The sequence below is a fragment of the Chiloscyllium plagiosum genome, chromosome 10 (assembly GCF_004010195.1).
Source record: "Chiloscyllium plagiosum isolate BGI_BamShark_2017 chromosome 10, ASM401019v2, whole genome shotgun sequence".
NCBI lineage: Eukaryota > Metazoa > Chordata > Chondrichthyes > Orectolobiformes > Hemiscylliidae > Chiloscyllium > Chiloscyllium plagiosum.
In genome coordinates, this window is record NC_057719.1 from 59,284,099 (window position 1) to 59,296,359 (window position 12,261).

Below are 12,261 nucleotides of genomic sequence, written 5' to 3' on the forward strand. Positions count from 1 at the left end.
AATTGGTGGAGAAACGCAGCAGGTCCAGCAGCATCTGTGGAGAGAAAAAGAGTTAATGTTTCGAGTCCAGTGATGCCATCATGTAACTGTTAACTGTTAACTTGAAATGTTAACTGTTTCGCTCTCCACCTGATGCTGCCAGAACTGCTGAGTTTCTCTGGCAATTTGTTTTTTTTTTAAAAAGATTCCCAGCATTCATTGTTCTTTGTTTTATTTTACTGCAGGGAGCAAGTGTGGTCAAGCTGCAGGAGTTAGTGGGTTGACCGGACATTGATTAAAAATATTAGACCACCTAGAGATTATTTACAAAATTGAGCAATGCATTGGACAGTTTTTCTTTAATGCTTTATGTATCAGCCAGCATAGGTTTTTACAAGGATCTTGGTTGCACACCAAAATCCCAAACCATCAAAAGAATTCAGACACATTTTTTCATTCTGTTGTATATAAATGAATTGGTGTCAAAAATGATGTGAAGAGGTGATAAGTACCATCACAACTGATGTTTAGGGTTCAGAACAAGATATAAATAAATGTAGATTCGGCATAGGATAAAGTACTTTACATCCAATAAAATTAAACTGTTAAAAATTTTCAGTTATATGTTGATTTTTTAGAACAAATACACTATTTACAACACTGAATATTTGACATCCACTAAAAACCCAAACAATCCGGATAAATTTTCAGATTGGGTTTGTTATATCATGGGGAGGAGATAGCTGCACGATAAAAAGTCAAGTCTCAAGGATACAAGGGAGATGGGTGCAAGATTTTTTTCTAATTATATAAATGTATCTGTAACATGATGGAAGCTGGATAAAACTGAGCACCTTAGCAGCATGTCTCTAAAGATATGTCACAAAATCTACTGAAGACAAAATAAAGTGGTTGAGTACATCTAAAGTAATTATGTTTTATTTGACATACTTTGGAGCTGTTTCAAATTGCAGCCAAGCAAAAACTTACGGAAACTGGGAGAATTGTACTTAATAACAACACGGCAGTGATCTTAGTAAGGTCTAAACATTTCTCCACAGGTCAGGACTCTTCAGAAAATTCACAAATTTTATTTGATTGCTGACAGGAGTTCTACATGAGGTTCCACTATGTTACAATTAGAGAGAAAAAAAAGAAACAGGAATTCATGAGGCACGTTAAAAATAACAATACTGATGCGGCTATTTGTTCATCAAGGCAGAATTTGGAGACTCTAGATCAGTGATTTGCACTGTAGTGTATATGGAAGCACTAATTTTAGAACATGCCTTCAGACTCTATTGGACAGAAGCAATAATTTTATCTAACCAAGACAAGTAATTTTTAAGTCCTCCTTTGGTGTATTACCAACGCAGTGTGAATCTGTTCTGTTTAAAAGGCAAATAGCACAGACAGATGTTTTGTATAACGTGCTGAAATAGATTGCCAGCTCTCTTCGTCCTGCTAACTGCAGATACTATTTATTACTTCAGGTCTCTTCTACACTCAGGTAGCACTCGAGACTGCTAGCTTCTTCAGGTGATCCATGAACACTTGCAAGCTGACATCATCTGTCAGGATTGGTGCTCCAGCCTCCTAAGGAAAAGATTCATACACGGAAGTTAATTGAACAAGTAACCTTGCTACTTGTTACAATAAATCAGCCAGCCTGATGTATTATACTTTGAACTTATCTATACACTACCAATTATGAACTAAGATTACCAAACAAACAAAAAGTTATTATTCTAAAACAGTCCATTGATTACTGGTTCAGTACTCCTTACAAGCATGAGCCAACAATAATTTAGTTTATTAACCTGGGTTTAGAGAGAACATCCTCTGCTACAAACGTATTGTCCTTATGAACAAATATTTCAGATAACTACTGATGGACAAGTATTGACACCAAACAAAATAATGGAACTAAATATAAATCATGATTACATTCCTAACTCACCATCTCAATATATAATGTTTAAAGATCAGACATAATAATAATAATGGGGACCATTCTATATGATATTTTTCAGCCAATAAAAATAATTTCAAGCAATCTCAGTTTGCCTGTTAAACTAGATTATCCATTAAAAAGTTGACTTACTTGTCCCCATGCATACATGTTGTTGTGGGTCTGTGAGGGATTTACTTTGGACAACAAGAAACGCGCCTGTTGATGAAAATTATGAAATACAAACATATTACTAAAAGAAAGACTAGCACTTATACACAGCCCCTTGACTTCCCAAGTGCTTTGTAATCAATAATTTTGAAGTGCTTTCACTGCTGTAATGGAGGACATTAGAGTCGTTTCTGACAATGGACGCTGTCATGCAGTTCACTGAGTCTGTGCTGGTTCCCTAAAGAGCTCAGTCAGTCCATTCCTTCTCTCTAACCCATAACCCAGCAGGTCTATTTACTTCAAGTATCCATTCTATTTCCTTTTGAAATCATTGGCTGTTTCTCATACTGCCACCCTCATGAGAAACAAGCTTCAAATCATCACGATCAATGTGTCTAAAAAAAAAAACCCTCCATATTGTGCGCGATTGCACTAAGTTAAAAAAAAGAAAAACCAAAAACTCCCTCTCACATTCCCTCTGCACCTCCCACTAAAAACATTAAATCTCTGCCCCCTAGTATCTGCACCATCAGCTAATAGATAGAGTTTTCAGTGTCAATTGGACAAGCTGAGGGAGTGAGCAAATGCACAGGAGATGCAGTATAACCTGGATAAATGTCAGGTTATCCACTTTGGAAGGCAGTTTATTAGAACAGCTAGAAATTGAGGGGTGAGCAATGAGGCCTGGCTATCCTCACACACTAGTCATCGAAGATAAGCATTCAGATGCAGCAGGCAGTAAAGGCGGCAAATTGCATGTTGGCCTTCACAGTGAGAAAATTTGAGTACAGGAGAAGGGATGTCTTGCTGCAATTATACAGGGCCTTGGCGAGACCACCTTGGAATATTGTGTGCAGTTTTGTTCTCCTTATCTGAGGAAAGATGTTGAGAGGTAGTACAATAAAGGTTTATCAGACAGACTCCTGAGATGTATGAGGAAAGGTCAAATCAGTTAGGATTATATTTGCTGCAGTTCAGAAGAATGAGGAGGGATCTCATAGAAATCAAAAAAATTCTAAAAGGACTAGACAGGGTGGATGCAGGAAAGATGGCCCCAATGGTGGGGGAGTCCAGAGGCAGGGATCATGGTCTAAGGATACACGTAATCTATTCAGGACTGAGAGGAAGAGAAATTTCTTCAATGGAGTGGTGAACTTGTGGAATTCCCTACCATAGAAAGCAGTTGAGACCAAAGCATTGTGTGATTTCAAGAAAGAGTTGAATACAACATTTGGGACTAAAGGAATCAAAGGATCAAAGTGCAAGAACAGGCTTGATGAGTTGCATGATCAGCCACGGTCATAATGAATGGTACAGCAGACTCAAAGGGCCAAGTTGTCTACTCCTGCTCCTATTTTCTGTGTTTCGATGTTTGACCTCAACCACCTCATTAACCGGTCACAATCCTATACACTTGTATTGAAGCTGGGAAGGAGCAAGTTTAGATAATTCGAGTGAAAGAGTCAAGTAGAAATAGCACAAGCAGGAGAAATTAAAGAATAAACAGACTGGGACTCTAATTAAAGTGGGATTTCAGTAAGAAAATTTACAATAGTCATTGGCAGAGAACTTTCAAAAATTTGGAAAGTGAATTGTACTTTGGCTCCGGAAAGCAAGAAAACATCCACTTCACACGGATCAAGGTGTGAAAATACCATCCTTGCTGCAGAAAAAAAGGTGGAAAGGAATTTCAATCATGATTGCTACCCATTGTAATGATGACACACAGTATTTTGGTGGAGGTAGGACATTGGATGTTGTACAATAGCTTTCTTTTTCTCGAATGATTTATTCATGGGTTGTGGGCATCACTGGTTGGACCAACATTTATTGCTCATTGTGAATTGCCCAGACAGCAGTTAAGAGTCTACCACTTTGATGTGTAGTCACATGCAGGCCAGACCAAGCAAGGGTGGCAATTTCTTTCCCTAAAGGAATTAGTGAACCAGGTGATAATCTGACAATCGGCAAAGGTTTCATGGTCATTGTTAAATTGTTATTTCCAGATTATTGTTGAATTCAAATACTATCTGCCATGGTAAGATTCAAATCCAGGTATCAGGAAGAAAATCTGGGTTTCTGGATTAATAGTTTAGCAACAATACCACCAGACATTGTCTACACACATCACCTACATTTGACTGATGTATTCCTTGCAGCCCTTGAAAGCCTTTAGTAATTATGCTTGACAACCAATGTAAATTGTCCTATTGCTTTCATGCAACAAACTAGCCTGTTAATTAAGACAGGTGTCTCTTCTGCAAGATGCTGGAGTGATCTAACCTCGACTACTGATGATTAGACGGGTTCTGGACACTGTAGAGACAATGTAACATTGGTAGCAATAAACTAATATGGCAGAAGTGACAGAGCAAACAATTATTTTTCAAAATCAGTTCTGCTAATAGTCCTGGTCCATCACCCAGTTAACTCAGCACAAATCTCCTTTATTTGTCAGACATAGATCTGGGATCCAAAAATAATGGACATTTTGTCATCATTAAAACTGAACAGTTATTCAAATTTTATCTGGAGTAATACAAATAGCTTAGTAAACAAATATCTATGATTAAGATTTTGAGACAAAGAAGTACCAGTGAAATTAACTAATGAGCTTCAATGTTATCTGCAAAATGGAAAGGGCAGAGGTGCATTTCCAAAGGCATGTACAAGGAGAATCATCTAAAGAGTAAAGAATTCATGCTTCTTGTGCAATGTACGTACATGGAAGCTGGCACTAACACTGCAGAAATAGTATTCAGCACAGTTACAGAATTGAAACCTGGTAACGATTCCTGCAAAAGTGATCAAACTTGAGCATTATTCTACCCTTCTAATGCTTACAGAGCAAATTATTAACATGTAAAAATCCAGATTGCTAGACAGAATTTTCACAATTTAAAGTAACACAAATGAAGGTTACCTGGCTTCCTCCATGCTCGGTGTCAACATAGCGTGGCATAGGGAATCTACTATGTAGAATCTCTTGTGCATCATCCACAGGCGCTTGTAGTAAATGGCGGAAATTTTCATACTCAGGCATGTCATGATAGCCAGCTTTACGCCATTGAGCAATGGTCTAGGAAAAATGATTATCTACTGAGTTACTGTGTTCATTTATAGCTATAAATGTTAAAATAAACTAATTAGAGGTTAATGACTTCATGTTAAATAATCTGTGAAATTAACAATGTTAGTAGTTAATAAGTGTAATGAAATGTGATACAACTTTAACACTTCTCTAACACCAACTAGCATTTCTAGTGTTGATCAGAAATAGGTGTTATGTATGTTTTGAAGTGATATGTTCTTACCTCTCCATGGTAGATAAGTATTTGAAAGAAGGTGTCCATAAGAAGAATTCTATCAGGGAGAATACTGCTGCTATCGAGAAGAACAGGCTACGTAAAAGCAGAGAACAAATTGATCACCAAACCTTTGCTCGTAGTTAGAAAACTTCAGATTCCAAAATGGATTCAGCTACCTGATCTTATCTTCCCCCAAAATACACAAATATACTTTTTATTAACAATTTGAGGAAGTTATGCTTAGAACTGCACAAGTACATTGGTTCCTAGTACTCAAAAGCCTTAAAATTAAAACGCTTATCCTAATGTTTAGATCCGACCTGCTCAACACTCCTCTTGATGCTCATAACTCCCTCCACTCTTGGATCTCCAACTCTTTCACTCTTTCTCTAACTCTGGCCTCTTTAACACCCCACACCATGGATAAACAACAGCTTTGTTGCCTCCATCCATTCTCTGCAAATGCATATCCAAAAGCCTCTGACATTCCATTTGCCTATACTTCTATAAGAAACTTAAAATCCAACTAACCTTTGGGCAATTCTTCTAATCTCTCGCCTTTCTGCTTGGTAACAAATCTTTCAATGTAACATACCTTGGAACTATCCATTTGTCAAAGGTACTGAATAATTACAAGGTGCTGTTTATTGATGTTAAAATGAATTTAAAACTTCAAAAAATTGTGGTGTTGTTTCTAATTACAACCACTTTCAAGTTTGACAAAATTCAGAATGCTTTTCCTTGCAAAATACGTGAGCATCTCTATTCCACATCTACTCTAGATAAGAGAGATATTACACAGGAAACAAGCATGGACTTGGGGTAAATTGTAAGAGTTGGATTCTGATTTCAGCATACTTGCTCACAAAATACAGCACAAATACACCATTTCTTCAAAGTTCAGTACCAGTGTGAAATAGCTTCTGTTTTGCATCAATGTTTTCTTGTTTGACGCAGTATGACTTAAAGGTAAAGTAAGGTTCGCATGTAAACCACACATATCCTATGATTATAGCCTCAGACCAAATAAAGTTTGCTTTGGACAGACAGAGCAGTCGTACTGTAAAGCAATCACACAGACCACATACTATGCTGAAAGCAAATTTCACATAGGATCATCATAGCTTGTACAGAGGAAGACTGTTAATGATCAGTTTGAGCTAGAGATTAATCAACACCTCATGCAAGATAGAGCGTTTAGCCTCTCTAACCTATTATTCCATTCAATTAGATCATGGTTGATCTGTATCGGGAACTCCATCTGACCACCTCGATTACTATCTAATTGATCACTTGACTTGAATTTTAGTGCAGATGAATACTGTAAAGCTCAGTTGTTATTCAATCTGACATCAACAGATGAATAAAATATCTCAAAATACATTTCTCACCTCTGGAGGTCCATTGAAAGAATAGGCATACAGGATAGGTTGAATCATGATGAGAGATTGCGTAAGATCCTGACGCATGAAATGGTGACGGTAGTAAGAACTCTCATCAGGACTGTTATTAAAAACTTGTAAGAATGGAGATCTTCTCAGATGAAACATAAACTAAAATGGAAACATACATTTTCTCATTTCAATATTGTAAATCTAGGCTACTGTTAAAGTTATTTTTATGATCGCAATTTTAAAATATATGAGTTCCTATTGTATGCTCTATACATTGTCAAATGAATTATAGCATAATTTGAAAGTTGATGAACCAAAATCTATGAGAGACATGTACTCATGAAAATAAAGTGCTCATTTCATACCTGTGGATACAAAGAAAATGTTTCAGAAAATTTGAAAGAGGCTGGATCATCTTTGTGATAATCTCCAAATTTCTGACACTGAGAAAGGAAAAGGATTTAATTTATTGGATATTATCCTTTTTAAGCATTATAATACTAACAAATTAAAGCAGCCAATAAATTGTTTCATGCTTCTATACACCACCTCCGCCCACCCATGCACATACAGAGAACTACAGAAAATGCATCATACCAGTCGTATAAGCTGTCTGTCTAACCATCTGAGAACATCAGGTCCCTCCTCCGTCTCTGCTCTGTAAACTGCCAATCTTGCCATGAGAACAGCTGCAGCTTCTTGATCAAAGGATGCAGCAATATTCTGGATCTGTGTTTGTGCATCTGCCCAGCTTTATAAAGGGGGAAAATACACATTTGATTTTTATAAATAGGAATCATAAAACAAAATAATAATGCTAAATAATAATATTAATAATGAAATGTAACATCTATAATTGGTTTTATGTCTTGGATTTTAGTTTAATATGAATAAAAATTGCTGGATACAGAGCAGAGGGTACAACCTGTAAGTTAACTAACAATCTGTTTTAACGAATCTACATAGAAATAATTATGCTTTTAACGGGCATGACATTACAGAGTCAAATTTTAGGACAAAATTGAACACATCAAAAAACGTTCTCATCAGAACCATATTTTGCAGGAATATTATTCTCCAACTAACTTAGAGAATCACATACATTAAAAGGAAAGTTTCTAAAATAACTTGGCACATTTATGCTAGATAACTATTCTGCACAGTCATGAGATTTTATAAAACTAAAGTTAATGATCATAAGATGCAAGATGCTGTTTCATTTATGCAAACCTATCAAACTACATTTCAAATATCTACATGTATGAACAATTGTAATGCAATATTCTAATCAGACGTTACACAGGGTGCATGTGATTCACAACATCATCAGTTGGTGAGAGAAGAAATAAACTTTTTATCAGTAGTCATGTAATCCTTGCTCCAGTCTGTCATTCCATATACATGATTTCAGTTTTGAAGTAGTTCTACTTAAAGTCAGCATTGACAACAACAATCTCAACGCAGTAGAATATTGACCTATTCATATAGCATATCAAATTAGGACACTGGCAACACAGACTAGTTAATTGACCATGCAGAGTCAACAGCAGCCTCCCTAAACATGTCTAATAAAAACATCTACTGAGCATCCCCACCTAAACTAAAATATATGCAGTGGATGTCATTATTACTCTTTTGTATGGTTGAAATCTTGCATTCTGTACAGAAAATAAACAACTGCTAGACTGCTTCTAATAACCCTATCTTCAATCTATCTTGGGAATCAGATGCCAGAACTAACCAACAAACAAAGCGCTCCAGAACCTCCCATGCCCTAGCCAAGCTGTTCCAGTACAGCTACAAGACTAGCATCTGACAAACAAGATGGAAAAATGCCCAGGAATATCCTGTACACAAAAAACAGAACATGTCCAACCCGGCCAATTAATATTAAGATTAATTAACTAAGATTAATCCAATTAAGATTACTATTGATCATTAGTAAAGCGACTGAAGGGGTTAGTTAGCAACAGTGCTATCAAACAGCATCTGCTCAACAATAACCTGCTCAGTGACGACCAGCTTGGGTTCCACTGGGGCACTCAGTGCCTGACTTCATTACAGCCTTGATTCAAACTTGGACAGTGGAACCGCATTTCAAAAGTGAGGTGACAGTGACAGCCCTTGACATTAAGGCCATATCTGACTGAGTGTGGCATTGAGCTGCCGTACAAGAATGGCATCAATGGAAGTAACAGGCACATAGGAAGATGGTTGCAGTTGTTGGCCGTCAGTAACCTCAGTTCCACAACATTGCTGCAGGAATTCCTCAGGGAAGTGTCCTGTAGTCAACCAACTGTAGTTACTGTATCAATGACCTTCCCTCCATCAAGAGTGGGGATATTCACTGATGATAGCACAATTTTCAATACCATTCATGATTCCTCAGATAATGAAGCAGTCTATGTCCCAATGCAGCAAGACCTAAACAACTTGAAGTCATCATCCAATTACACATGATTCCAATGCCCCATTGGGTGAGTCCTATTGTTGCTGTTTGTTCTAGACACAGATTTGACTCTGTCCAGTCTTTCAGCCAAGAGGTTAATTCAGTCTACCCAATCAAATTCTATTTCAAAATCCACAGGACATACATAATTATTGCTTGACCTCTAAAGTGCATTCATTACTCACTAATCTTAGAATGTCGACAGCTTCTCCCATTCTTCTTTCTCCCTGGAATCCAAACGCATCATCTCCAATGTAGTTCTGTGCCTTCCCATCAACCCTCTGCTTTAACTCTTAGTAAAAGCTTCAATGGATGGACAATCAGATTCTTTCTGCAGTAATTGTTATTGCCTGCCTGAAGTCGTCTGGCCATTCTCCTGAGTAAATTCTATATAGTTTAGCAAATATTCATGTTAGGTTCATTCCCAGTCTTATGGGTTTCAACCACTACAGCTGCTTCCTAATTTTTTATCTTATTTATTGTTGCTCTTATCTCCATGCCATATTTCTAGTTCATGAAATCAATCCCAACAATACTCTCTTCTGATAGCTCAATCATTTCAGTTTTTCATTTTTTGCTGGCAGTTCTTCAACATGTTTCTTCATTACCCAGTGTTTCCCCAGTGGCTCAGTAGTTCGCACAGCTGCCTCACAGCACCAGGGTCCCAGGTTTGATTCCAGCCTCGGGCAACTGTCTGTGTGGAATCTGACATCCTCTCAGTGTCTGCATGGATTTCTTCCGGGTGCTCCGGTTTCCTGCCCCAGTCCAAAAATGTGCAGGTCAGGTGAATTGGCCATGCTAAATTGCCCATAGTGTTAGGTGCATTAGTCAGAGGGGAATGGGTCTGGGTGGGATACTCTTCAGAGGGTCGGTGTGGACTTGTTGGGCCGAAGGGTCGATTTCCACACTGTAGGGAATCTAATCTAATAAAAAACACATTCCATCTCACTGCAATTATTTTCATCTTTATGCTGAGTGTCACAAATGTCTTTTGCTTTTTCATATGAAAGATCTTTTAAGTATATTACACTGCTCTAACCATCATTCTTTTCCCTTGTCCTCTTAACCTGTAATTCAAGCATCAGTTTTTCATTGTTTTGTTCATAATTGACATTCTTTCATTTTCTCCTTTCTTCAATCGTTGCAGCATTGCAGACCCATGGTCTCTTGATTCTTTTTCCTCTTAAAAGCCAACGCTCTTCCCCATCCTTCTTCAGCTGACTTTTTAATATATCTGCATTGTTCATTCATATTGGTAATATTGTAGCCTTTTCTAGCTTATGTTTCGTTTATTTCATTTACAAATTCTGTATTTATTTCTATTAGCCTCTCCAGGTCCCACTGCTTTCTGTGAAATCTGTATTAGCTCTTGACTGAGCTTTTGAGTTTGTAACTGCATTTCTATATTTCTTTCGTGCCGCTATACGGTCCAGTTGAAATCATTTGGTCATTTCCAGGTTTCCAAACATGCACAGTGCCAATCATTTGTTTTCTTTGTAAGACTGCTAATATACTCTCCACATCATGGTAACTTCCATTCACAGTTCAACCGTGGCACTTTCCTCATGGCTTTTTATGGCTTTTTTGTTCACTGTTTGCATGCTGCTTCCTTCAAAAATGCCATTCTTTTCAAGCATAGAAAATTGACCATGTTAGCTAAAATATTTAAGGTATATATATCCAAAAAGAAAATCCCAAATCAGGGCTGATGAAGGGCTTATGTCCAAAATGGCGATTCTCCTGCTCCTTGGATACTGCCTGACCTGCTGTGCTTTTTCAGCACTACACTCTTGACTCTGACTTCCAGCATCTGCAGTCCTCACTTTCTACCCCCTGCTATTCAATAAGATCTTGGCTAATCTGTTTGATTTGAATTCCACATTCCCAGCTACCTTGCATAAGTTTTGATCCCTTTGCAAAACCAAAAATCATATCTCCGCATTAAAATAGTCAAGTGGCCTGCCTCCACAATTTTCTGTCACAGAGTTCCAAAGTCACACAAACCTCAAAACCTTTTCTCCTTTTTGGTACTGAAAGGGTTAAGTGGAATTTTCAAACAGTTTTAAACCAATTCGGGATTCACCTCCAATAGAAATTTCCTTTTCAGGATCTTATCCATATAAATCATATCACCCTTCAGGCTTTTTTAAAAAATCAACCTGTCCAGGGATGGTTGACACCTCTGAAACAGCTGGGACTTGAACCTATAAACAAACAGGAGGCCGAGTCGAGAGTGTGTGGTACTGAAAAAGCACAGCAGCTCATGCAGCATCAGAGGAGCAGGAGAATCGACGTTTCGGGCAGGTGCCCTTCATCAGGAATGAGGTTGGGAGCCTTGGAGGTGGAGAGATAAATGGGAGGGGGTCGGGACTGGGGAGAAGGTAGCTGAGAGTGCAATAGGTGGACGGAGGAAGGGGTAAAGGTGATAGGTCGGAGAGGAGGGTGGAGAGTATAGGTGGGAAGGAAGATTGTCAGGTGGGACAGGTCACGGGGACGGTGTTGAGCTGGATGGTTGGAACTGGGATAAGTGAGGGGAGGGGAAACGAGGAAACTGGTGAAGTCCACATCGATGCCCTGGGGTTGAAAGGTCCTGAGGCAGAAGATGAGTCATTCTTCCTCCAGATGTCAGGTGGTGAGTGAGTGGCGATGGAGGAGGCCCAGGACCAGCATGTCCTTGGCAGAGTGGGAGGGGGAAGTGAAATGTTCGGCCACAGGGTGGTAGGGTTGATTGGTGCGGGTGTCCTGGAAATGTTCTCTGAAGTGCTCTCAGAGAAGGCGTCCAGTCTCCCCAGTGTAGAGGAGACCACATTTGGAGCAAACAGGAGGCTGGAAGAACACAGCAACCCAAGCAGCATCAGGAGGTGGAAGAATCAATGTTTGGGTATAACCCTTCTTCAGCACTCAAATCTGTGCCTACTAGCTCAGAGGTAGGGAAAGTACCCATGTTATAATCAAGTCACCCCTCTCTTGTGTAACAAGATTAGAAATAAGATCAGCCTGTTAGAAATA

At 38.4% G+C, this 12,261-nt stretch overlaps 1 protein-coding gene across 2 annotated transcripts in view; it reads right to left on the minus strand.

Annotated features, from left to right (window-relative positions):
* Nucleotides 1-902: 902 nt before the first annotated feature.
* The window catches only part of sec23a (Sec23 homolog A, coat complex II component), a 91,574-nt gene continuing 80,215 nt past the window's right edge, over nt 903-12,261 (minus strand). For both annotated transcript variants that reach the window (XM_043697863.1, XM_043697864.1), the window contains exons 14-20: nt 7,401-7,554; nt 7,169-7,246; nt 6,801-6,962; nt 5,416-5,502; nt 5,025-5,180; nt 2,084-2,149; nt 903-1,575 (exon numbers count right to left, since the gene is read on the minus strand). In XM_043697863.1, coding sequence (XP_043553798.1) covers nt 1,486-1,575; nt 2,084-2,149; nt 5,025-5,180; nt 5,416-5,502; nt 6,801-6,962; nt 7,169-7,246; nt 7,401-7,554 — 793 coding nt within the window. In that variant the 3' untranslated portion in view covers nt 903-1,485. The remainder of the gene's footprint in view (nt 1,576-2,083; nt 2,150-5,024; nt 5,181-5,415; nt 5,503-6,800; nt 6,963-7,168; nt 7,247-7,400; nt 7,555-12,261) is intronic.